At 46.9% G+C, this 26398-nt stretch overlaps 1 protein-coding gene and 1 non-coding gene across 5 annotated transcripts in view; one reads left to right on the top strand and one right to left on the bottom strand.

Annotated features, from left to right (window-relative positions):
* Window positions 1–9151, top strand: part of Armh1 (armadillo like helical domain containing 1) — a 43834-nt gene extending 34683 nt beyond the window's left edge. For 3 of the 4 annotated variants that reach the window (XM_076564864.1, XM_076564866.1, XM_076564865.1), the window contains 6 exons: window positions 7075–7197; window positions 7269–7341; window positions 8118–8247; window positions 8353–8430; window positions 8692–8773; window positions 8850–9151. In XM_076564864.1, the coding sequence (XP_076420979.1) occupies window positions 7075–7197; window positions 7269–7341; window positions 8118–8247; window positions 8353–8430; window positions 8692–8773; window positions 8850–8971 (608 nt within the window). In that variant the 3' untranslated portion in view covers window positions 8972–9151. Of the gene's footprint in view, window positions 1–7074; window positions 7198–7268; window positions 7342–8117; window positions 8248–8352; window positions 8431–8629; window positions 8774–8849 lie in introns of all 4 variants that reach the window. The other variant, XR_013049296.1, reaches the window with a different exon arrangement.
* Window positions 9152–20292: 11141 nt separating this feature from the next.
* LOC121827812 (U5 spliceosomal RNA) lies at window positions 20293–20408 on the bottom strand. The gene has a single exon (XR_006070095.1). It is a non-coding gene; the product is annotated as a U5 spliceosomal RNA (small nuclear RNA).
* Between the last annotated feature and the right edge of the window lie 5990 nt (window positions 20409–26398).

Below are 26398 nucleotides of genomic sequence, written 5' to 3'. Positions count from 1 at the left end.
TGACCATCCCACTTAAGCTAAGGAAGCCAAAATCAGAACTAAGAAAGGACTTCTCCAAAGTGGTCCTGCCTGGAATTTATCTCCATTTATAACTGCTTTGAAGTGAAAAATGGCACTTTCCTCTCGGGAAAGATTGCTGTTCCAGGAATTGGTGGCAGGAGGGGACTTATCAGAACTAGCAGTTTAAAGTGACAAAACTAGGTACTCGCTATGTGTCCTTTCCCTGGAGAGGATAAAGCCCAAAAGCTTGAGGCCAGCCTCCTGAGCTAGGAAGCCCCTGTCTCCAAAACAAACCAGGGCTGGTGGGATGTCTGAGTGGGTGAAGACACATGCCACCAAGCTCATCCACCTGAGTCCATCCCTGGTCTACACATGGAAGGAGAGAACTGTCTCCCACAAGTTGTCCTGTGACCTCCACAGGCACATTGTGGAATGTGTGCACACACAAATACACACAACAAATAAGTTTGTGAATTTTATTTTATTTTATTTTTTGAGACAGTGTCTCACCATGTCGTCCTGGAACTCACACAGTCTGCCTGTCTCTTTTTCTCAAATGCTCCTATTAAAGGCATGTGTCACCACATCCAGCTAAATGTAAATCAAATTAATTTTTATTTTATTTTATTTTATGATATGGGTGTTTTGCCTGCATGTATGTCTGGTGCCTATGGAGGCCGAAAGAGGGCACTGGATCCCCTGGAACTGGGGTTACAGACAGTTGCTGGTTGCCATGTGGGTGCTGGCAGCTGAACCCAGGTACTCTGGAAAAGACTCAGGCTTCCTGCTCCATTGCCGTACTGTCTTCCCAGGTCTTGGAGTGAGTCACATGGCCCCGTGGGGAATGATACAGAAGTCACCTCGCAAGGATTGCGAGTCAGAACTAGCTATGGTGATGCACACCTGTAATCCCAGCATTTAAGAACCTCCGTTCTTCAGTGTGAGACCTCTGCTTATGGCTGCTGAGTGTCTTCACAACACGGCAGTGATATCCCTCAGAGAGATCCAGCCTGGTGTGGTGGCCACAGCTGTAGTCCCAACACTTGGGAAACAGAAGCGTTGGAGCTCTGTGAGTTCAAGGCTAACCTGGTCTAGAAATCAAGTTTCAAGGCAGCCAGGGCTACATGCACAGTAAGATCCTGGAAAGAGACAGAGACAGAGAGAGACACAGAGGAGAGAGAGAGAGAGGAAAGGAAGGGCTTTCAGGCCTTCTAAGGGCCTGCAAAATGGCTCAGCAGGCAAAGACGGTCACCTTCAGGCTTGAGGACCTGAATTTGGTCCCTGGAACCCACATGGTGGAAGCAGAGGACTGACTCCCATAAATTGTCCTCTGACCTCCATAGGAGTACTATGGCATGCATGTACCTATTTGCACACACATACACACCTACAAAATAGAGAACTAAAGATGAAAACAATAAAAAATAGATAAATTAGAAAGTAAATAAATAAAAATACCAAAAAGAAAAAAAGAAAAAAAAAAAGAGAGTAAGTCGACAGAACAAGAAAGATGCCCTAAGAGCTCTCTACCTGTATGCTTCTTCTACTTGGTCCTGTCAGCAAGAAGCCCGTCCAGCTCCCACTCACAGGAAAGTAGGTTCCATCCTTGAAAAAACAAAAACAAAACAAAACAAAAAACCATACTAAAATGTTGGTGGGGCCATCAGGATGGCTCAGCAGGTAAAAATATTTGCTGTCAAACCTGATGACCTGAGCTTAGTTCCCCAAAGGCACAGAAAGATGGAGGAGAGGGGGGCTGGAGAGATGGCTCAGCGGGGAAGAGCACTGGCTGCTCTTCCAGAGGTCATGGGTTCAATTCCCAGCAACCACATGGTGGCTCACAACCATCTCTAGTGGAATATGATGCTCTCTTCTGGCCTAAAGGCATACATGCAGATAGAGCACTCATATAAATAAATAAATCTTAAGGGGAAAAAAAAAAGATGGAGGAGAGAACTGACTTCACCATGTCCTCTGAGCGTAACACACATGCTGTGGCACATGTACCTCCACACCCACACACATCATACACAGGTAATACATACAAAACTTTTCAAACTCGGTAGGCATATTTTAAAAACTGCCATACTATCTAATGAAAACCGCTGAGACAGGGCATGTTGATGTATACACACATGTGTAATCCCCAGTACTGAGACCAGGCATGGTGATGTACACACATGTGCAATCCCCAGCGCTGAGGCAGGGCATGGTGATGCACACACATGTGTAACCCCCAGCACTGAGGCAAAGGAATGGAGAGATCAGCAGGACTACATGGTGTGACACTGTCTATTTTTCTCCTTGGTGTTTTGAGACGAAGTCTCTCTATATCCTTGGCTGTCTTGGAATTCACTATGTAGATCAGACTGGCCTCAAATTCACAGAGATCCGCCTACCTCTCCCTCCAAGTGCTGGGATTAAAGGTGTGTGACATTGTGCCTGGCCAAACAACACTGTTTTATGAAAAACAAAACTCCTTGAAAAACTGACAAATAGTATAATAAATAATTTTATCATAAAAATGACTATTTATAAATTTAGAAAAAATGGTCCTTTGGAGAATAAAAATCTTTCCTAACTGAACTGATAACTGGAATTCACTAGCGGTACTAATTAAATGATCACATGTCCTATAGGAAGTTGAAGCTGTGGCTGATTCATCAGCCCTAAAGTACAACAGTGATATTAATGGCTGAGAAGTTCCTGCACTAACCCAGCAGGACCCTCGAGAGATGTCAGGCAGAGAGAGAGAACAAAAGAAACTCTCCAAGTTGTCTTCTAACCTACACACACACACACACACACACACACACGCGCGCGCGCTGAGTGTTAAGACATGGCAGCAAACACCTTTACCACTGAATCATCTCACAGACTCCCAGTTTTTTTAACAAGTGCATCACATCTACCCAGTTATATTAGCTCTGAAACTGTGACATTTTTTTTAGCATTTGAAAAGTTTTACTATACAGTTGGTTATCTAGAGTCCAGGTAGAAATCCCAAGGCAAACTTGTTCCCAGTTTCCCCACCATGATATTTGACTCAGTTCTTAGAAGGACTTCACATCACAGGCTGGTTGTACTTGTCCAGGAGAGGAGGAAGCTGGAGAAACCGGCTCAGTGATTAAGAACACTTGCTGCAGCCGGGGGCGGCGGTGGCCCACACCTTTAATCCCAACACTCGGGAGGCAGAGCCAGGCGGATCTCTGTGAGTTCAAGGCCAGCCTGGTCTACAGAGCAAGATCCAGGACAGGTACCAAAACTACACAGAGAAACTCTGTCTCAAAAAAAGCAAAAAAAAAGATTCAAGACCAGCCTGAGCTACAAAGACCCTGTCTTTAAACAAACAAACTGGTAAGATCAGTAATTCAAGGTCATCCTTAGCTACATAGGAAGCTTGAGTACAGCCTGACTACTGGAGACCTGAGAGAGAGACAACATGTCACCATAACTCCTGACCCATCAACATGTATGCCACAGCAATAGCTCATATTGTTAATGCTTCATTGATTTTTCTGGCCTTTAAAAATAATAAAGAACTTGTTGGACCTCAAAGTTTTTAGGGTCACAAGTGGGCACCCCAAGAACCCAGACTCCAGTCCAGTTGATGCAAAAGCACGAGGAATTTATTAAAGCTTCTGTACAGAAGGGCAAACCCTTGTCCTGAGAGCAAGAGTCGCATCTTACTGCAGCCCCATAATGGCTTATGAAGGAAAAACCCACAAACCCCACAAGCTTACAATTCCCATACAGTTTCATTTCACAAGATCATGGTCTGGTTACAGAGTGATCACAGAATGGGTACAGTCACGTCCTCATGTACATTCTTCCTGAAACCTCAAGGGGGGATATCAGGGCGGGAGTGGAGTTTACACAAAGGTCACAGTGGTCCTTCCTGGAACACCTACAACTATCCCAGTCACAGTTGAGCACATCTCTTAACAGAAATCTTTTTACATTGTTATATGGTTGCAGGGGAGATTGAACAATGGCTAAGTCAGGTTGCCCTTGGAACTAGATTTTTAGTTTCTCATTTCCTGGTGCTTGAAGTTTCTCTTTTCCTGAGGCTTGGAGGTGTAAGCCTGAAGGGCTAGGGTCTTTCAGAACTGGGCTTTGTGACACACCTTTAGTCCCAGCACTCAGGAGGCAGAGGCAGGAGAAGGATCTATGAATAGGAGGCCAGCCTGCTCTACGTAGCAAGCTCCAATACATCCAGGACTACATAGAGAGACCCTGTCTCCAAATTAATTCATTAACAATAATGATAATGCTTTTTTTGTTTGTATCTCGGGCCGATTCTTACTGAATTAACCAGAATGGCCTTGAACTCCTAGACTCAAGTGACCCATTTGTCTCAGCTTCTCTCAGCTACGTCCATAGTCTTACTACATCTTGCTAGACTTTAAAACTTGTGTGTGTATGTGTGTGCATGCATGCTTGTGTGCATGTGTGAGCTCGTGTGTGTACCCACATGTGTGCAGGTGCATATGGAAGTCAGAAGTTGACATCAAATATCTTCCCCCGCTACTCTCCTTACGTATTGCGGTCTCTCCCTGAACCTGTAACTCACCAGTGTGAGCTGGGCTAGCCAGCTTGCCCCTGGCGGCCCCTGTCTCTAGCTCCCTAGTGCTGAGAGTCCAGTCCGGCCACCATGCCACCCCAGCAACTACCTGGGTGCTGGAGACATGAACTCTGCTTCTCAAGCTTGCCTGCCAAGTGCTTTAGCCGCAGACTCTCTCCTGCCCTTTAGTACATTTCTGTATTTGTTTGTTATTTATGGGGGAACAGGTACATGCCGCAGGGCTGTGAAGGTCAGAGGACAGTGGACAGGACTTTTGTGCCCCCTACCATGTGGTCCTTGGAGAAGTACCCAGCTAGTCAGGTTTGGCTTCACGTGCCTTTGTCCACTGAACCATCTCATCGGCCCTCCCCAGCCCTTAAAAAAATCATTTTCTAAAAGTATTTTTAGCTGGGCATGGTGGCATATCCCTGTAATCCCAAATGAAGGAGGCTGTTGCAGGAAGACGTTTAAGGCCAGTTTGAGGTATATAACTAAAACAGTGAAGGCTCTGTGTCTAATAATCAAGCAATCAGTTTTCAGTGTTTCAACACTGGTCTTTATGATGTCGTGAAAAAGTAGTGAATTAGTCTATTTTTAGGGTTTCAACATTAGTATTTGAATAGGATGAAGTTAAAAGGGTAGCAGAACACACAACAATCAGAGCATGTGACTGGTCAAGGATAGCCTGCCAAGCTCATTCTGCTGGAAGAGAATTTGTGTTGACACGCGCTTCCCCGGTACAGCCAGCAGGTGGCAGTCTTGTCTAGACGTGCACAGTAAACTGGTGCCCTGGTTTCCCAAGACTCTAGGAGCAAAGAATTCCTCTGCTGCCTGAGAATATGTGGGCACCTTAGAAGTGGCTGGATGTGTACAGAAGTTTTAGATTTAGTCTGTCCACTGTAAAGGCTTCTTTATCTTGATCTATGAAATGGTTATATTTATAGATAGATTTATATTTATAGACAGATTAACAGAAAAAGAAATCCTATTACTTCCCTAAACCAGATTCTACAAAGGAGGCTCAAGGGAGGTGCTGGTCACTGTTGTTCCATCCTGGTTGGTCGTTGGTTCGAGACGGAGTTTCACTGTGGAATTTGCAATATAGTGTAGGCTATCCTCAGACTCACAATGCTCCTGCCTCTGCCCTTCCTCAGCCTCCCAAGGTGCTTAGAGTACAAGCCTGTACTACCATGCTGAGCGGCATAAGAATCGTGTTCTGGATTTGTCAAAATGTGTGTGCATGTGTGTGTGTGTGTGAGTGTGTGTGTGTACATACACATATTGATACAGGGTCTTGATCTACCTAAAGCCTGAACTGTCCTCAAACTCACAATCCTCCTGCCTCAGCCTCTGGAGTGCAGGAACTATAGGCATCTCCCTATAGGAAGTGTCTGTGGAGGAAGCAGGTGTTCTAGGCTGTCCTTTCCTGGCTATTTGGTTTTTCTTTTTTTTTCCCCTTTTTAAACAAACATTTATAATCATTATTTTATACAGAAAATGATATGTAAATACAGCATCGAGTTCAGTGGTCCTTCAGCATTTTCCACTTAGATTTTTTTTTTTTAACATAAAGACAGGTTATAATCCCAAAGTCCAGAGTTATTTGAAACTGGAAAATATTTTCTCTGTAGAAAATAGTAAAAATGATAACATTTGTTTTTTCTTTAATGGCCTCGAACTCCTGATTCTCCTGCCTCTACATCCTAAGTATTAGGGTTACAAGCATGTTGGGGGGCATTAGCATGCCATGGTTGCACCTGTGAAGGTCGGAGGAGGACACCTGGAGGAACTGGTGGAGTCAGTTCTCTCCTATGTTTACCTGGTTTCTGGGGATCAACCTCAGGGCAACGATGTAAGACGGGGAGTCTCAAAAAACAAAAGCCCAGTCCAGGCCTTTGTAGCTAAGCGGTAGAGTGCTTGCCTAGAATGTAGGAGCCCCTGGGTTTGGTCCATAGGGATCAAATTTTTAAAAGATAAATGAAATCTGTCCTAGCTCAGCCCTTCCCTCCTCCATCAAACCTGAATTCCTCCAAGCTGATGGCAACTCACTTCTGTGGGCCTCAAACCTGCAGCTCTGACCTCCAGGCCTTTCCTGGGTGGGCTCATCACCCTGTTCCTTCCCTCTGACTCCTCCTCTTGCTGGTTTCTAATCACAAGCTCCAAAAGGGCAGGAAGGAAGTGTAACCTCCCCATATAAGGCCTTCCCAGGTGCTGAGCCCCAGAAAGCACTGGGAGAGGTGATGGAGAGGGCAGGGGAGAAGGTAGTGATGAGGACTGGACAGATGGCTCAGTGGTTAAGAGCACTGGCTCTTCTTCCAGAGGTCCCAGGTTCAGTTCCCAACACACGTGGTGGATCACAACCATCTATAGTGGGATCTGATGCCCTCTTCTGGCATGCAGATAGAACACTCATATACATAAAATAAATAAATAAATCTTTGAAAACAGAAGAAGGTAGTGAAGAGTCCTGAAGGACCAGGGGCCTCTCCAGCATCTCTGTCCTTTCCCAGCCATCGAGCTGATAAAGGACCTGATCCACTACGACGTGCGCTTGCCTCTTCTCAAGGGCCTTGTGGCCCTGCTTATCCCACCAGTCAAGGAGACTTCCAGACTGCAGGCCAAGATCTTCACTGGTAGGACTCCTGGTGGGGACGGCCCCAGAGGAGGGAAAGGGCTCCTGGCTAATGGTCCCTCATTTCTCCAGACCCTTCGCTTCTCCAGATCAGCACCCAGCTCCCAGTGTTCCTGAAGCAGGCTGCAGCCGCCAAGACCATTGGGTAGGCCAGCAGAGGGAGTGGGTGATTGCAGCAAGCCAAGCCTGACACTGTCTGCCTCCTGAGCCCTGGGACTAAAAGCATGTGCCACTGTGCCCAGCTCATAACATAGTTTAATTAAAAAAAAAAAAAAAAAGACACAAGGCTGGGCATATACTTGGGAGGTAGAGACTAGCAGATTTCTATGAGGTCAAGACCAGCCTTGTCCACATAGTGAGTTCCAGGCCAGCCAGGGCTTTATAGTATGACCTGGTCTCCAAAAAAAAGAAAGAAAGAAAGAAAGAGAGAGAGAGAGAGAGAGAGAGAGAAAGAGAAAGAAAAGGAAGAAAGGAAGAAAGGAAGAAAGGAAGAAAGGAAGAAAGAAAGAAAGAAAGAAAGAAAGAAAGAAAGAAAGAAAGAAAGAAAGAAAGAAAGAAAGAAAGAAAGAAAGGAGGAAAGACACAATAGTGTGGGTATGGGCTTCTCAGGAAAGAGTTGGAGCTCATTGTTTGGTTTGGTTTGTTAGTTTGTTTTTGTTGTTGTTGTTGTTGTTTTTAGAGAGCCTATGGAGATGAGACTGTCCTGGAATTCCCTACATAGACAGACTGGCCTGAAACTCACAGAGATCCACCTGCCTCTGCCTCCTTAGTGCTGGCATAGAAGGCGTGCCCCCCTAACCCAGGCTCTGCTGGCATTCTTGCTTCCCAGCTGGAGAGAGAGAGGCTTCAGACTTGGGGGTGAAGGGCTCCTTTCCTTCCTGCGTCCCCAGTGTTTCCTGTCTTCTCACCCTTCCGCACAAGGATCCTGGCGCGCGGTGACTTGAAACTGGCCGAGGAGCTGCTGCACATGCGCGTGGTCCACAGCCTGATGACGGCCATGGGCAACACCGACCACAGCAACAGCCAGAGGCTGGCCAGCCTCACACTAGAGGTGCTTGGGCTGGGGTGTGCATGGGGCAGAGTACAGGGCATGGGCAGTCAAGTCAGCCCAGACTCACACTGTCCTGCCACCCCACCCCCCCACCTTCTGCCGCAGTTCTTTGTGCAAATGTTCCCATTGGTGGAGGAACATGTCCGCAAGTCCATGGGGGAGGAACTCTACCAGCTCTTCCTTGTAAGTATCTCCATTCCCAGCAGCCTCAGCAGTTGCCCAGGACGGAACCGGTCCCCTTGTGCACAGAATGAAGCTAGTCTCCTGACTCCCCCCCCCACACACACACTGTCTTCTTGTCCCCTACCTGCCCTAGCTAAGTAAGCTGGGAACAGGACCTCTCTGCCTCAGCAGCTCTGCTTGCAGCTAACCTTCCTCTCAGGCCCCACTCCAGGAGCACACCGCTCTGGTGCCCAGCCAGGCTCCTCCTGCTTCTATCCTCAGAACAACGCCGAGCTCTTGTACACAAAAATAGATAGCATTCAGGCGGACATCTTGGCAGCCAACAAGGTCAATGTTACCAAAGGTGAGCAGAGGGTGAGGGGACCCAGAGCCCAGGCAGAGGCAGCAACCAGGCTCATGCTGGCCTTCGCTGCCCGCAGCGTTACACCTCTGTGAAGGCACCACCAACAGCTGCTTCAGCTTTTTCATGGGTCCTGGAGATATGAACGAGGTGGAATACATCGCCCACTTTGAGAGGCATCCTTCAGAACCCAAGGAGTGACAGGAACCCCCGGGCAAACCAGGAAGACCAAGGCTGTGCCTCGCAGAAGCCTGCCTGCCAGCAGGAAGGCTTTGAAGAAAGTGCCACTTGGTTCTGGGTGGGAAGCTGGGAGATAGAAAATGCAGCGGGGAAGAGGGGAAGCCGTTGCTGCCGAAGTCTAATAAAGAGTTTTGATATCTTTTTTTTTTCTTTTTTCTTTTTATTTTTTATTTTTCGAGACAGGGTTTCTCTGTGTAGCTTTGCGCCTTTCCTGGATCTCACTCTGTAGACCAGGCTGGCCTCGAACTCACAAAGATCCACCTGCCTCTGCCTCCCGAGTGCTGGGATTAAAGGCGTGCACCACCACCGCCCGGTGAGTTTCGATATCTTGTACTGTGTAGTTTGAAGGGAACGGAGAGCTATAAGAGCTGTGTGATAGGGTTCGGGAGTGCTCCCACTTATCAAAAGCAGGTCCCGAGGGAAGGGTCACTGAGGCTCTGGAAGAGCTTCAGGGCACACTGTGGCCTTACGTGGAGGCCCTTGATCCTTTAAGACAGTGGTTCTCAACCTCCCTAATGCTGCGACCCTTCAAAACGGTTCCTCATGCTGTGGGGACTCCAACCATAAAATCATTTTCACTGCTACTTCATAACTGTGATTTTGCTCCTGTTATGAATCGTAATGTAAATATGTTTTCCGATGGTCTCAGGTGACACCCATAAAAGGGTCCTTTGACCCACAAAGGGGTCACAACCCCCAGGTTGAGAACTGCTGCTCTAAGTTATCACACACCTGCTTCTCGCCTGCCTTTTGCCTTGTCTGTTCTCTCAACCCCTTCCATTTCCATCCTTCATGTTTACATCTCATCGTGTCCAAAGCAACTCCAGCCGGGCGGTGGTGGCGCAGGCCTTTAATCCCAGCACTCGGGAGGCAGAGCCAGGTCACTCTCTGAGTTCGAGGCCAGCCTGGAAGAGAGAGAGAGGAAGGGGAAGAGCTTTACATCAGGATGTAGGGCGGTGCCAAGGGGTGGGATTTCACGGGGCGGATCAGAATACTAATGTTCCTCCATTTTAATTATTATAAAAAGAGGTGAATTTTGGGAGCAGGTGGGGGAACAAGGGCACTGAATTTTTGAGACTACTTCAACCTGACAAGGGGCAAAGTGTGTGGAGGGGGAACCAGGAGTCACGCATGGCAGAAGGTCTCAGGAACATTCCTTGAGGGAGCTGAGGAGGCAGGTTGCAGCAGTGGTGTTCCAGGAGCTTGGGGGGAAGCGACACTCCAAATCCTGAGTAGAGAAGCCATGGCATCTGCTATTTCTCTGGAGGTCAGGCGGGAACAGTGAATCTGCAAAGTATCTTCAAATAACATGTAGGGTCAGAAATGGGCTTTGGAGATTGCTAGTTTTCATCAGACCAGATTTCTTGATGCAATAGCAGAACTTTTCCTGGGAGCCTATAGGTATCTGTAAGACAGCTGGAATAGATTTAGCAGAACTTTTTCTAGGAACCTGTAGGTATCTGTAAGATAGCTAGAATGGATTTATATCATAGCAAAAGCGTTAAAAATCCATAGAAAATTAAGGATTCTTTGTAGTCAATGTTCTATCAGTTTATCAAAGCAGCATTTAACAGTATTAAAATTTTGAGCTTCTGGATTTATATCTGAAACCAGTCTATCCTGTACCATGAAGTCTGTGAATGAGGCATACCTGTCTGTAATTGGAGAGTATATATATAATCTTGGGATTGGGGCTGTGAAACTGATACACCCTAGTCATCAAACATCGTCAGATCTGAGAAGGATAAATTTAAGAAGAAGTGAGACTGCTTTCCAGCTACCTAGGCGACAATCCCAAGTCTCTTCATGGTTGTTGGGGGACAGAAGCCCCAAAGGCAGCACTTGTTCACCCCATAAGCCCAGAAGATCTGACAGATTTTTTTCTGTGGAGTAGAAATTTGGGGAGACTGACCCACCTTGACTTTGCAGTATGGGGCAATCGGTCCTCCATTGTTCCACTTACTCATAGTCTGGACAGGATCTCAGCTTTCAACTGCATGGCCAGCCTTGCCACGAACTTCTGGGTGGAGGTTCTTCTGCGGCCATCCATCTTCTTGGAGGAGATACAGAATGCTGCCAGGAGCTGGCATATCTCTCTGTCATAAAAAAGCTTTTATATTAAATGTCATATTCTCAGATCTACAGGTGTTTGAGGACTGGGGGAACAAAATCCGTTAGATGTGTTTTTAACTTTGAGTATATATATATATATATATATATATATATATATATATATATATATATGACTTAAAGCTGAATATACAGGTTTCCCAGTTAGTTACAGCTTAATGAGGTTAGTGAGGACAGGGGCTCTGATCTTTGAGTACAGTCAGATTATAATCCTGAATTACTTATATAGAAATCATTATTGCTTAAGCTGTCTCCTGAGAAGGCAAAGAAGAGTGACAGGGAAATGATCCCAGGCAGAATGAGAACAGGGGAAAAGGGGCTTGTGAGTCAGGGTGCAGCCCAACTCTGAGGAAAGGAAAAGGACCTTCTTGGTGGACCAGAAACTCCATCCTGAATGATTTATATAGAAATAATAATTCCTTAAGGTCATACAGTATCTCCCTGGTTCTGCATTAAGAAGGTCAAGTATCTTATCTTTTTTTTAAAGATTTATTTATTTATTATGTATACAGAGGAGGGCGCCAGATCTCATTACAGATGGTTGTGAGCCACCATGTGGTTGCTGGGAATTGAACTCAGGACCTCTGGAAGAGCAGTCGGTGCTCTTAACCTTTGAGCCATCTCTCCAGCCCAAGTGTCTTATCTTATTGCAGAACCATTTTAATTAATAAATAGCAATGGGCATTGGATAGCCAATCAGTTCTCTATGCCAGGGGGTTTCCCACAGCATTCCAGCCTATTCTGGACAAGGAACATGGGATGATGTATTCTCTTCTAGAACTGCTTTAAGCTGGCATTGGGGTGTTGTGGTCAGGGCCCCAAAACACACTGAAGGCCAATCAAAGGCTGGGCAGTGGGACATTTATTTGTCAGGAGCATGTGATTATCTGACCCAGCTGTAGAGGCAGGGAATAATTGTGTCCACATCACATAGACAAGAATCTCCGCTGACATCTGTAGCAGGGAAAGCACTGAAGGTTGTGGTCCACACTGCTGCTTCGATGTTTCTGCCAGCCTGCTGAAATATATAGACTCCAGACAGGAGTTAAAATTTATGAATTTATTTGGAGTCTTTTGGCCCACAGTCTTAGTAATTGAGAAGAGCAGAAGTCCCAAGATGGGAGAGAGAAAAAACACCATCCTTAGGAATAGGCAAGTGAGGAAAAAATAAAAGTTTTAGATAAATTAGTATTATCAATCAGTACTGAAATCCAAATCATAGAAAAGCAGGTAGTGGGTAACCAAGGAGAATTTAAAAATCCTTTTAAAATTCTGATCTTGTGACTCAAAGTGTATCAGAATTGTATTAATGTAAAATCTTTTTTTTTCACCTCTCCATGCCCTGCCCATACGAGAGGCTGCAGAGGAAGGAACAGCAGGCCATGGCTGGACTTCCCTCTGCCCAGACAGCTGAAGCCTGAGAGAGGCAGCTGGGGAGCGCCGGGCCAATACCAGAAGACTTTTCCACAGCCCATAAAGCAATGATAAAACAATACGTGGCAGGAGGTGATTCCCTAACCTCGCTTCACACCGAAGGCCTGCACACTGGGCCTCCCACCCACACTGCCCTTAGTAAAGATGGCGGTAAAGTCATATGACCTGCCTGTTTTGATCTTAGCCAAGATGGTGGCTAGACCATGTGATTGACCTTATTTAAAATGGCACTGCTTGATCACATGATTGCCCCTATCAAATATGGTGCCTGACCTTGTGTTTATGTGGGATTTTTTTTTCCCAAAATAAACTGAACAGATAAGAAACAGATAAATTGAAGAATTTAAAAGTCAGTCAGAGGCTGGGCGGTGGTGGCGCACGCCTTTAATCTCAGCACTCAGGAGGCAGAGCCAGGCAGATCTCTGTGAGTTGGAGGCCAGCCTGGTCTACAGAGTGAGATCCAGGACAGGCACCAAAACTACACAGAGAAAGAATGACTTAAAAAAAAAAGTCAGAAAGAAATATAGGTGGCCATATCAATCATAAATTTCCATTCACATAGGAAATAGATTTTGTGAAAGAAAAATGGATAAACTTTTTTGGGGGAAAGTTTTACAGTTAGAGAATTAAAGCTTGGAGGCAGTGCTGTGGGGGGTGGGAAATGGGGTAGCAGTGCAGCTGGACAGGAGAGGGAGACCTAATAAGAGAAAGCTTGAGAGTAGGGTCCCCCTTCCATCTATCAGGTCGCTGGCAGAAGCTGCAAAGGTCCTGTAAATACCAGGATATGGAGTGCTGGGAAGCGGCCATTTTGATTGGTACATGGGACCAAGTCTGACTGCAAAGGCAGGTAAGTTAAGCCCTCATGGAGGCAGGCACATTTCCCATGAGTAAGGTGGAGAAGGAATCTCTAGCATCCCAGAAATTCAGCAAGGACCGAGGAGAACGCACAAGCTGCTCAGTGGACCAGAATCCAAAAAGCAGGGGCCAATGGACTAGGAGCCCGAGTGAGACGCAAGCCTTCTCCACATGCTGTCGCATAGGGATGGGGCTGAAAGGGCTTAAAGCCCAAAAGACACATGGTCCCAGAACAAGACAAATCCTCACTTGTGGGAAAAGGGTCAGAAGGGAAGGGAGGAATCTTACAGGTCCTGATAGGACGAAGGGTCCCCCTCGGTCCTGCAGTCCTCAGACTGCTACAGGCAGGAGAAAGCAGTGGGATTGCCTGGCAACTTTGGGCATCCATGTGATGAATTATTACTCAGGAGGAGGGGATTCCCCCAGCTGGACTATCCCTCGAGTACAGGGAAACATGCTGGGTACATGCAGCAGCAGGCTGGGCAGATGCACGCCATTGGGGTATGGCAACCATGATGGGCAGTAATTCACAACCCAGACCCTGCATCCACGTGGAGAGTTATAACAGAGAGATGAGGAGAGAGAGAGAGAGCAGAGAGGAGGAGTGCACACCTCGTAAGAGGAAAAGGAAGGAAAGAGGGAGGAAGGGGAGGAGTTTTAAATCAGGACAAAGGACAGGACGGTGCCAAGGAGTGGGAGGGAGTTCGAGGGACGGATCAGAATATCAACACTTTGTAGTGCTGAGATGGAGCCCCAGGCCTCGGAGCTGCCATGTAACATTCCATCGTATCATTGGCTGTGTCTACTTTTTATTTTTATTTGTTTAAGATTATTTATTGTGTATACAGTGTTCTGCCTGCATGTATGACTGCAGGCCAGAAGAGAGCACCAGATCTCATTACAGACGGTTGTGAGCCACCATGTGGTTGCTGGGAATTGAACTCAGGACATCTGGAAGAGCAGCCAGTGCTCTTAACCACTGAGCCATCTCTCCAGCCCTGCTTTTTATTTTTGAGACAGTATCTTCCTAAGTTACCTAGGAAGTTACTGTCTAAGTTACCTAGGCCTTCAACTTGCTGTATAGTCCAGGATGGCTTTGAGCTTTCTGCCTCCAGTCACCAGTGCCAGGAATTGCAAACCGGTGCCCCAGCGCCAGCTAACCCAGTTTGGTGTTTCAGTTTTGATACAGTTTGGGTTATCCTGCTCTCCCTGTTGCTCATTTTTTTTTTTTTTTTTTTTTTTTTTTTTTTTTTTTTTTTTTTTTTTGTCGGAACTCACTCTGTAGACCAGGCGGGCCTTGAACTCACAGAGATCCGCCTGCCTCTGTCTCCAGAGTACTGGGATTTAAAGGCGTGCGCCACCCCATCCCACCCCCAACTAGCAGTTGGTTGGTTTTTCAAGACAGGGTTTCTCTGTGTACCCTGGCTGTCCTTGAACTCATTATACAGACCTTGTGAACTCACAAGGCCAGCCTCTGCCTCCCAAATGCCGGGGTTAAAGGCCTGCCTCACCACTGACTGGCTTTGTTGGGGCTTTTGTTCCTTGTGATTTGGGTCCTGTGCTGCCTTTAGATTTTTTCTTTGCTCTGTGCTGTTTCTTTAGGGGACGTTGTTGATGTTTTCCTATTTCCAGCCAGGATCTCAGGCCAGTCCTGACCTCACTTGCTTCTGCCTCTATACCTATACCTAGCTGTGACTTTTTGCATAGTCTCCTCCTACATGGAACATTGCTGCAAACAGAAACAAGTTTGAGTTTCGGTTCTGCGGCCTTTACCCCGACAGTATTGAGATTAAAGCAAAAGAGCAGCTCTCAGGAAAACACCGTGTTTTCTAACCACCACCATTAGGCACGAAGTAGCGAGCATTACAGCCAAAGTCTACTTTTAAGACAATTATTGGTAGCCTGCTAGAGCCATCAGACAGACTACCTACAAAAATTGGGTTCGAACATAAACATCGGTGATTTGGCTCTCGACGCAAACCGATGGGCGAACCGCGCTATCAAAGTTTGCCTTAAATATAAGGCGAGCGCATTTACGCCTTCTGTATCACTGCATGTATTATTCAGGTGACGAAAATCCTTATTTCAAAAACGGTGATTTTTTTTTAAAACTCCAAAATGCATACTGCTTCTGCTCATTCGCACAGAAATCTGTAAACGTTCTACCATTCGGAAGGAAACCAAAATCGAAAAAAGAAGCAGCCATTTCTTGTTTTAAGTTAAGCAAAGACCCCTGTGCGGTGCATTGTGGATATGTAAATAAGGCTAAGGCTCCGCCCTCAGGTCTCCGGAAATACCTTAACTAGTTCCTTTTTCCCGCGGTGTAAAGGTGTGGGCCGACCACCAGGGGGCAGTGCAACGCTAGATTTCTGGAATGTTAACCTACGAAGCAGTGTTAATTAAAATTGTCACTCCAGGAGAAGGGTAATCAGGTGTAGAGCCCTTGTATGTACACAGGGCACTGGATTGCACCCTCCGCACTAATCAGTAAATAAACAACAGCTCGAAAATGATTGTGTCACTACATTCATTTAACACAAAGTACTGAGCATCCCAGTTCCCACAAGAGGGGCTGGAGAAGAGCAGAGAGGCACCGTAACTTTCCTCATCTCAGATTTACTTCGAATGTAATCAGAGAATATTACAACTAGACAGCTGTGGGATTTGGTTAGCTTGTTTGGGGGCGTTTGGAATGGGGTCTCTTGTAGCTCAGTTTAGCCTCAATCACTCCATGCTGCTGAAAATGACTTTGAATTCGAGATCCTTCTGCCTAGTGCTGGGAAAACTGGCCTCGGTCACCACATCAAACTTGGATTTGTTGTTCCAGATAGGTGCTTTTGTTCCTGTTGTTGTTTGTTCATGTAGCCCTTGCTAGACCAGAACTCAATGTATAGACCAGGCTGACCCTGAACTCACAGACGTCTGTCTGCCTCTGACTCCCTAGTGTGGGGGTGAAAGCTAAGATGTCACATCATGTTGGGGTGAACTGACACTCCCTTTCATCATCACACAAATTCACACCTGTGGTTTTGGGTTGTGACAGCTGAGGGGCGGGAGTCAGGGAGCCAGCTGGAACAGTGTTTTCCCTTTGTGGGTTTGCTTGGTTGTGTTTTGGAGACAGAGTTTCTCTTTTCTCTGTGTAACAGCCCTGGCTGTCCTGGAACTCACTTTGTAGACCAGGCTGGCCTCGAACTCACAGAGATTCACCTGCCTCTGCCTCCTGAGTGTTGGGATTAAAGGCTTGTGCCACCATTCTTGACAGCTAACTAATTTTTAAAAAGGAAATATGCTGCAGGAGAGACAGACACTCTGAGGGAGAGACTTATTGTCTCAGAGAGACTTACCTCTCTGAGAGGGAGTTGGGGTGAGGCTTGCTTGCTTACTTTTAATAACTTAGACTTACTTGGTCTTGTCTCCTCTGTCATTTGTGTGGGATCCATATCTGGGTAGCTAAATGGATATGGATACCTCACCATCTTAAGCAGTAAGCTTTACAGCACCAGCTGTCTTTTTGGCCGTTTGGGGTAAGATGTGATGGGTCATTAGGAATTGGGCTTCAAACACTTTGATTTGGGGCCTTTTTGTCTCAACATGGTCCCCTGACAGCAAGGTCAAATCAAAATCTTGGTATAGGTCCAAGATATCTACCCCCCACCACCCCAGCACACCATTCCTTATGGCGACAGGGACCTGGTGACGTAGCCCTGGTGACACTGGTTTACCATAGGCTGTAAATCCTAAAGAATAAAAGGATACAGTGGCATTTTATGGGGGAGCGGGGTTAGTTACTGTAAGAAACTGAAAGGTCAGGCCGGTTCAGCTAGTACAGTGCTTATCTTCGATGCCTACACACACTCAAGCACTTGAGAGGGAGGAGGGTGAGTCTCAGTGAATTCAAGAGGCCAGCCTGCGACATCACAGGGGTCAGAAGGTCCTCTGTGGTGGGAGACAGCAGTGGGTGTTGCTGGTAATGATCGAGAGCTCTGAGATAACACAGACCTTCTAGAGTTCCAGGGCCTGTGACCTGAAAGACACCAACCTCCCCAAAAGGTTAAATGAACAAGGGACAGATGAGAAGAGAAGAACATTGGTGAGCACAACCAGGAGAGGTAGAACCACAAAAGCCACCCATGTGTCCACTACAGGAGTCCTCCTTGGAGAAAGGCACCCACGTGTAAATTATAGGACTCTTCCCTTGGAGATGCTCGCTTGCTCATTTCCTAGTTCTTTCCCCCTTTCTTCTACTGTGGACTACATAACACAGTACTCAAGGGCTTGAGGGTCTCTTTTCAATTTATTTTAAAGATTATTTATTTTAGTCGGGCAGTGGTGGCACAAGCCTTTTAACCCTAGCACTTGGGAGGCAGAGGCAGGAGGGTCTCAGTGAGTTTGAGACCAGCCTTGTCAACAAATCCAGTTCAGGGCAGCTAGGGCTGTTATACAGAAAAACCCTGTCTTGAAAAAAAAAAAAAAAAAAAAAAAAGGTGATTATTTTTATGTGTCTGTTTCACCTGCACATAAACTACATGTGTGCCTGATGCCCATGGAGGTCAGAAGAGGGTGTCAGATCCCCTGGCACTGGAGCTACACATGGTCGTGAGCCACCATATGAACCGTTAAAGAAAACAAACAAACAAACAAACAAACAAAAAAAAAAAACCTAGGTGGTGGTGGCCCACATCTCAACCCCAGTACTCGAGATGAAGAGATAAGAGACTCTCTGAGTTTAGGGTCAGCCTTGTCTACAAAGCAAGTTCCAGGACAGCCAGAGCTGTTACACAGAGAATCCGTCTCAAAAACAAGCAAAAACAAGCAAAAAAGCCAAGAGATAAATTTATTCTGGAGCCAAATAGTCTATTGATGACTTAGGGACACATATTTAGGTTACTCCAAATTTTATATTCCAACAAGGAAGCAGTTTCATGAAGTCTTATAATTTGACAGAACAAGAAAATTTCATAAATCAGGGGAATTTGAAATTTTCTTTGGCAGTTACAGCAAGACGAGGCTAGCTCTCCTGCAGACAAACGTCTGACCACCTTCTTAGTTGGGGGTTGGTGGAAGTTAGTGCTCTGCTAAGTTAATAGACTCTAACAGGCTTGGTTCCAGGATGTCAGTTCTGTCTGACAGAGTTGGTGAAGGGCGTCCAAGGTCTGCAGTATTCTGTAAGGACTGAGCTGTGTATCTGAGGTGAGTGTGGGCCTTTCTGAGAGGCAATGGAGGCAGGGCTGGGGGGAGCTGTAAAGTTATAATGGCTTGTTAGTTTTTTGAGACAAGCAAGCTCCCAATATGGAGCCTGAAACTGAAACTCACTGGGAAGACTAGGATGCTAGGATGTCTTCAAACTCTTGGGCAATCCTCTCTCTGGAGTGCTTGGATTCCTGGCACGTGTCACCCACCACAGCTCAGGAAGTTAAAATGGCTTGAAGTGATAGCCAAGGATGATTTTAGGAAGACACAGAAGTACAATCAATAGTGGATATGAAAAGATGGAGTGAGAACCCTGATGTCCAGGGGTATTGGGATGTGGGCTCTGGGGACTCTCACTGGAGCATGTAATGAAAGGTCTAAGACTCCCTCCAGGAACAGGTCTAGGATAAAAGTTCCTAAACTGTCTGGGTTTTATTTTATATTTTTAATAGTATTTTTAATTATGCATGTGTGAATACAGGTGTTGGGGGCCCGAGATAGCCTCAGATCCATTGCTTGGAGCTGGAGTTACAGGTGGTTGGGAGCCACGGGCTGTAGGTGCTGGGAAACCAACTTGGGTCTGTGCCAGAGTAGGAAGCACTCTCGACCACTGACCCCTCTCCATCTCCTTGGTTGGATTTGTAGAATGTCAAAAAAGGAAAGTGGAAAGTGCTTATAAAACTATATTCTAGAATATAGGACCGCTAAACCTGCCTGTTTTCTTTGGCTTTTTTGAGACAGGGCGGGCGCCGGGCTCTCTGTACAGCCCTGGAACTCCAGAAATGTGTCTTCCGTTGTTATCTTGCCAGCTTGATTGTCTCTGAGTAATATGACATACTGAGACAAGAGATCTGCCTGGAGGGAGGAGCCTATTAAAAATTATTGACATACTGAGACAGGTAATAACGAGATCTGCCTGGATGAAGAGGCTATTAAAAAATATTTTGATCCGGGCGCTGGTGGTGCACACCTTTAATCCCAGCACTCGGGAGGCAGAGGCAGGCGGATCTCTGTGAGTTCGAGGCCAGCCTGGTCTACAGAGCGAGATCCAGGAAAGGCGCAAAACTACACAGAAGAAACCATGTCTTGAAAAACCAAAAAAATAAAAATAAAAATCTGAGCTGGGCGTGGTGGCGCACGCCTTTAATCCCAGCACTCGGGAGGCAGAGCCAGGCGGATCTCTGTGGAGTTCGAGGCCAGCCTGGGCTACCAAGTGAGCTCCAGGAAAGGCGCAAAGCTACACAGAGAAACCCTGTCTCGAAAAAACCAAAAAAAAAAAAAAAATAAAAATAAAAAAAAAAAAAATAAAAATAAAAATCTGTGGATTAGAAAATATTTTGAGACCGTCGGTGGTGGCTCACGCCTTTAATCCCAGTACTCGGGAGGCGGAGCCAGGCGGATCTCTGTGAGTTCGACGCCAGCCTGGTCTATAGAGCGAGATCCAGGACAGGCACCAAAACTACAGAGAAACCCTGTCTCGAACCTCTCCACTCCCAGCCAAAAAAAAAAAATCTTTTAAAAGGCTAATGGGAGCGTTTAAAACAATGGAAGCCGGGCGATGTGTAAGCCTAAGTCTTAACGAAATTTCTGGAGGAAAATTGCCATTCTGGGAAAATATTAACTGCCCACCATGCTCAGAAATATTAACTCTATTTTTGAACCAGCGATTACGTAGCCCTGCAGAAGCAGGACCTCAAAAAATTAGTTTAAGACTCAGAGTTGTTCCTCTCCACGGAAATCTTTAGTAAAAGGCGAAAGATTTATACGATCTGAAGAGAAACCAGAGTATAACCTCGCCCTCCCGCCTACCATCCTCGGACGCCTGCAACTCCTACACAACCAATGGGAACTAGTGCCACAAAAGAAGTGGTCAATGGCTTCTGTTTTCCCCTCACAGGAAGTCTCCTGAAGCCGCATCACTATTCAGAAAACAAAATGAAAAAGAAAAAAAGTAAAAGACTTTACACTTTTAAATGAAAGCGCGGATCTGAGTGCAATGCATTGTGGGTATGTAAAAGAGGTTGCGTCACAAGCCGGGTTTCCAATGCCTTTGGCCCTGGGCAGCAGAGCTGCGCCACCAGGGCGAAAACCGTATTTACAGGAGTATACACACCGACCACAGAGTCGGACTTTTCGGGAAGGGGTACCGCAGTCCCACCCTTAGAGAGGGAGCTGTTGGCAGCTGACGGCCGCTGAGGAGGGAGACCGGGGTAGGTTGCTCCTGCCCCAGGATGACTCCACACCCGTGTGCATTTGGGCAGCGCTGGTTGGACTCAGGAGGTTAACAAGAACTTGACAACAAGAAAACAGTACATAAAATAATGAAAGGACGTGAGGTGGGAGGGAGTCGGGTGTAGTGAGTTGGAGGAAGATGATGGTGGATGGATAGCGTCTTAGGGTTTCTATTGCTGTGGCAAAACACCATGACCTAAAAGCAAGTTGGGTAGGACTGGGTTTATTTGGCTTATACTTCATTCAGCATTGCTCTTCATCACTGTAGGAAGTCAGGATAGGAATTCAAACAGGAGAGGATCCTGGATTTAGGAGCTGATGCAGAGGCCATGGAGGGTACTGCTTACTGGCTTGCTCAGTCTGCTTTCTTTCTTTCATTTCTTTTTCTTTTAAGAAGAGAACATTCTTTTTTTTTTTTTAGATTTATTTATTTATTATGTACACAGAAGAGTGTACCAGATCTCATTACAGATGGTTATGAGTCACCACATGGTTGCTGGGAATTGAACTCAGGACCTCTGGAAGAGCAGTCGGCTCTCTTAACCTCTGAGCCATCTCTCCAGCCCTCAGTCTGCTTTCTTACAGAACCCAGGACTAACATCTCAGGATGGCACCACCCTCCATGGGGCCCTCCCTGATTCATCACTAAATAAGAAAATTCCTGACTGCTCGATCTCATTGAGGCATTTCCTTAGCTGAGGCTCCTTCCTCTTTGACGACTCTAACTTGTCAAACTGACACAAAACCAGCCAGTACAGATGTGATCCACATATACTGGATAGCATGTGTGGTGGTCCACACCTTTAGTCTCAACACTCGGAGGCAAAAGCAGGTGTATCTCTCTGGCTGGAGGACAACCCGCTGTACAAAGTGAGTTCCAGGCCAGCTGGGGGTACAAAGAACCTGTCTCAATATAAATAAAGACCTTGAAAACTGTCTTCAGATATTCACTTGACACAAATGTGCTGAGCACTGGCTGCGCTTGCTCTGGGACACAGGCATGCGGGCTGGGTGGAGATAACAGAATGTTGGGACACAGAGGCCAGGCACTAGCAGATCCAGAAGAGCTTCGGTGGCAAACCTGAGATTTACCTCAGAGACACTAGGAAGCCACAGGGAAGCTATAAAGCCACTCAGGAGGCTGCGGCAGCAGGATTGCCAGGAATTCGAGGCTGTGGTGGGCTATACAGAAAGTCTATGCTAGACTGGGATCTAGAGTGCGATTGTGTCTCCAAAAAAGGATGACTGAGCTTTGGATGGAGGAAATGGCCTTCCAGGAGATAATTCAGTGAGAGTGACTGAGGGGACAGAGGCTGGGGGATAATCACCTAATTTGCATAAGGCGGCAGGCTCCTATTATAAAGCTGGATCAGTGGTAGCACGGCCCAGTGAAAATAACTAGAGCATGTTAGCTAATTACCACGTGGACTGCAGGGGAAGAGCCTTCCTTTGCAGGGAACTGTGTTAAGGGTCATCCTTGTGGTAAGTATGGCACAGGGTCTAGAGACATCCTCCAGATAAGGCTAGGGAGAGAGCAGGAAGACCCGGCTGGGAGGGAATCCTCCATATTGTGCAGAGCCCAGAAGGAGATCATCAAAAACAAAAAGCTCGTGAAGAGGTACCTTATTGAAACCTTACTCAAAAATAAGTAAATAGCAAAGGCTGGGGCTGGAGAGATGGCTCAGAGGTTAAGAGCACTGACTGCTCTTCCAGAGGTCCTGAGTTCAATTCCCAGCAACCACATGGTGGCTCACAACCATCTGTAATGAGATCTGGTGCCCTCTTCTGGCCTGCAGGGACACATGCAGACAGAACACTGTATACATAATAAATCAAAATTAATCTTTAAAAAAACAAAAAACAAAAACCAAGGCTGGTGAGATGGCTCATGGGTAAAGGTGCTCACAAGGCTGGTGATTTGAGTTTAACCTCTAACCCAGGTAAAGGTGGAAGGAAAGAACCATCTCCACACATGCCATTCGTACAAGTGGTGACTTAGCTAACCGGGACAATCCTGTCTGTCCCCGCCGCACTGTGGTTACAGGCATTCTTTATCACACTATGTGTGTTTTTTTTTTTAAACTTTATTTTATGTGCATTGGTGTTTTGCCATGGGTGTCAGGTCCCCTGGAATTGGAGTTACAGATAGTTGTGAGCTGTCATGTGGGTGTTGGGAATTGAACCCAGGTCCTCTGGAAGAGTAGGCAGTGCTCTTAACCACTGAGCCATCTTTCCAGCCCCCACACTATGTGTTTTACCTGCATGTATATTGTACACCATATGTATGCCTGATGCAAAGGAAATATATCGATTATGCACACGTGGTTAACTCCCAGCTGGCAGGGCCAGGGTACCCCACATGTGCAGGGGACCATGCTGGCATGCTGGGGCGGATACAGCAGCTGGTGGCACCAGGCCATGCAGGCATGGTGTGGGCAGTGGCACATGGACATTCACAACCCAGAGGCTGCACCCGAGTGGAAATGGCTTATTATAAGCTGGGCAGTGGTGGCACACAACTTTAATCCCAGCACTCGGGAGGCAGAGGCAGGTGGGTCTCTGTGAGTTCGAGGCCAGCCTGGTCTCCAAAGTGAGTTCCAGGAAAGGCGCAAAACTACACAGAGAAACCCTGTCTCGAGCAAAAAAAAAAAAAAGAGAGAGAGAGAGAGAGAGAGAGAGAGAGAGAGAGAGAGAGAGAGAGAGAGGGAGAGAGGAGAGAGAAGGGACGGAGTTTTTCCTTAGGAGGCTTCTACTTTAGGATGCAGGGCGGCACCAAGGGGCGGGATTTCAAGGCGTGAATATTAACAAGGAGGTCAGAAGAGGGCATCAGGTCTCCTGCATCTGGAGTTACAGTGGCTATGAACCACTTTATGGGTGCTGGGAATCGAACCTCGTGCTCATGGCTGCAAACTCAGGTCATCATGCTTGCACACCCACTGAACCATCTCTCCAGTTCCATCTGTAACAGGGCTTCTCTGAGTAGCCCAGGCTGGCCTTGAACTCAGAGATCCACCTGCTTCTGCCGCCCATGCCCAGCTCCTTTTTTTTTTTTTTATTTCAAAGTAAACATCCTTATAGGTAGCAGAGAGATTTGACAACCCATGCAGATCTGCAGTTGCATAACTCGACAGCCACCCTAAAGTGTGACTTCAAAACCAGCTGTGGACCTCCAGACTGTTCTGCATAGTGTGACTCAGCAGAGCAGCAGAGAGAAACTGACCTGAGAGGGCTTACTGGGTCACAGTAGGGCGTTCAGAAGTTGCCCTTTGCAGCAGGGGAGTTACCGAAGAACCCCAAGCAGAGGACTAATTTACCATTCCTCTGGCTAGTCGACATTGGGTCACCTGGGAGCCAGGGGCTCAAGCAGGTGGACTGGTTAGGGGGAGCTCAAGCAGGTGGACTGGTTAGGGGTCCTAACCAGAGCCCCTAACTTTCCAGATGAAAGTCTTTGGTCTAACCTGTGATACTAAAAGGTGGTTCCTGTAGTCTCCTTTTAGAGACGGGGTGGGAGCGTTCAGTTCTCCTGAAGCTGTTTTCTTCCCCTCTCACCCCAGCATCCTCTTGCTGATGCCAGGCGCGTGGTCTGCTGCTGAGTCCTATACTTAACCTCTAGAAGCTGTTGTCAAGGCCACAGAGCGATTCTCTCAAACATGAGACTAAGCCAACATTCTGAATACAGAAATTCAGATTTTAAAGGCTACTTAATGGCATCTTAGGCTTTTGCCACAAGGTAGAAAATACCTACATTTCATAAACTGAAGAGTTGGGAGTTTAGCTCAATAATTGAGCATGTGACCACACGGTCTGAATCCCCAGAACTGCAAAAACCAACATGCACAACAGTTTGGGCATGGTGCCACACACCTTTAATCCCAACACTCTGGAGGTAGAGGATATGAGTTCGAGGACAGCCTGTCTGGTCTATGCCAGTTCCAGGCCAGTCAGGGCTACATAGTGAGACTCTCTCAAGCAACAAAAGAGGTTGGCAGCAAGAACTGGTTTCCTTCTTTCCCATTGCTTGTCTTCTGAGTTGATATACTCCACGATACTTACCCACTGCTCAACTTTTTTTTTTTTTCAAGACATGGTTCATCTGTGTACCATTGGCTGTCCTGAGAACTCCCTCTGTAGACCAGGCTGGCCTGCCTCCAGAGTGCTGGGATTAGAGGCATGAGCCACCACTGCCCAGCTAAACACCTTCTTACATGCACACCCACGTGCCTCTTAGCATTCAGACCTTACCCTATCCCACAGTCACATCAATGCTTTTCTTCCAGTCAGGGTCCCAGTCTCTTGAAGCTGCTCTTGCCCTTCGCCAGCCCAGGGCAGTATCCAGGGTGGGGTGCGATGCCGCCCCACCTTTCAGCCATTGTTCTTCCAGCTCCTAGGACCCTCATTTGCACTTTTGGGTGTCTCCCCACACAGGGGTAGGACTCCTGGTGGACTGAACCACCCTTGCGTCACAGGAATGAGGGAAAGTGATTCTACCAATACTGGGATGACAAGAGGCTGATGGCCCCTCAAGTGAGGGTCTGGGATTCAGGAGGAGCTGGGTACACACACCTGTGAGTTTGAGGCCAGCCTGATCTACAGAGGAGTCCCAGGACTGCCAGAGCTACATAGTAAGACCCTGAAGTTGCCAGTAGCCCAAGACCCTACTTACAGCGGTCAGCTTTTGACCATACTTGGGTCTAAACCCAGTTTGTGGCAGACATACCATCACCCCTTGCCTATAGGGTACATAAGCTCCCTGCTTTAGTTGGGCCATGTGACTCCTCTGCCCCTGTCTCTGGGACTGGAGGGCTCACCCAGGAGTTGCTTTGCTCAAATATACATGTTCTTTTACTTTTTCAGGTCGGTTTGATCTGGCTTACTGCCTCAGTGGAGAAACCTATCATCTACCGAGTTACAGAAAACCTATTACGAAGAAATGAAGGAGAAGGAAAGGTATGAAAAAGACAGAGGAAGCTCTGCCTTGGAAGAGTCCAGCAGCCCACTGTCCAGGCTAAGTTCCTTAGTGATCTGGATTTTTTCTCTCTTTTTATTTGGAGGAGGAGTCTTACATGCTGGCCTAGAACTCAAAGGTAGCCCAGGCTAGCCTTGAACTCCTGGGAATCCTCCTGACTCAGCACCCATCCAGCTTTCTGGGATCACCTGGAACTGGGGATGAGCAGTATTCCTCCCAGCAGCAGCAGCAGCTGGAACACTTCACTGGTGGAGAGGATAACTCTAGCCTGACAAGTCAGCCACTGTCCATGCATGTGACCGAGATGGGCCTGTGTCCGCTGTCCATGCATGTGACCGAGATGGGCCTGTGTCCACTGGAATTGGATTTCCAAGCTTTTGGTCCAAGAGACCCAAGGTTATGTACAAGACACAGGTTTGTAGAACATCATGGATTGCAACTATAGCCAGCTGTCCAGCAACTTCTGCAAGATGGGTGCCATGCAGAAGCCAGTCTTGTGCAGTAGCCAAAGACCACTCAGTTCCCAGCTTAGAAACTTCAGGGCCCAGACCTTACGGGTACCATTTTCATCAGCATGGTTG

This window comes from Peromyscus maniculatus, chromosome 2, assembly GCF_049852395.1.
Source record: "Peromyscus maniculatus bairdii isolate BWxNUB_F1_BW_parent chromosome 2, HU_Pman_BW_mat_3.1, whole genome shotgun sequence".
Classification (NCBI taxonomy): domain Eukaryota; kingdom Metazoa; phylum Chordata; class Mammalia; order Rodentia; family Cricetidae; genus Peromyscus; species Peromyscus maniculatus.
The sequence above is the reverse complement of the archived record's forward strand: the minus strand, read 5'-3'. Positions and strand labels throughout refer to the sequence as shown.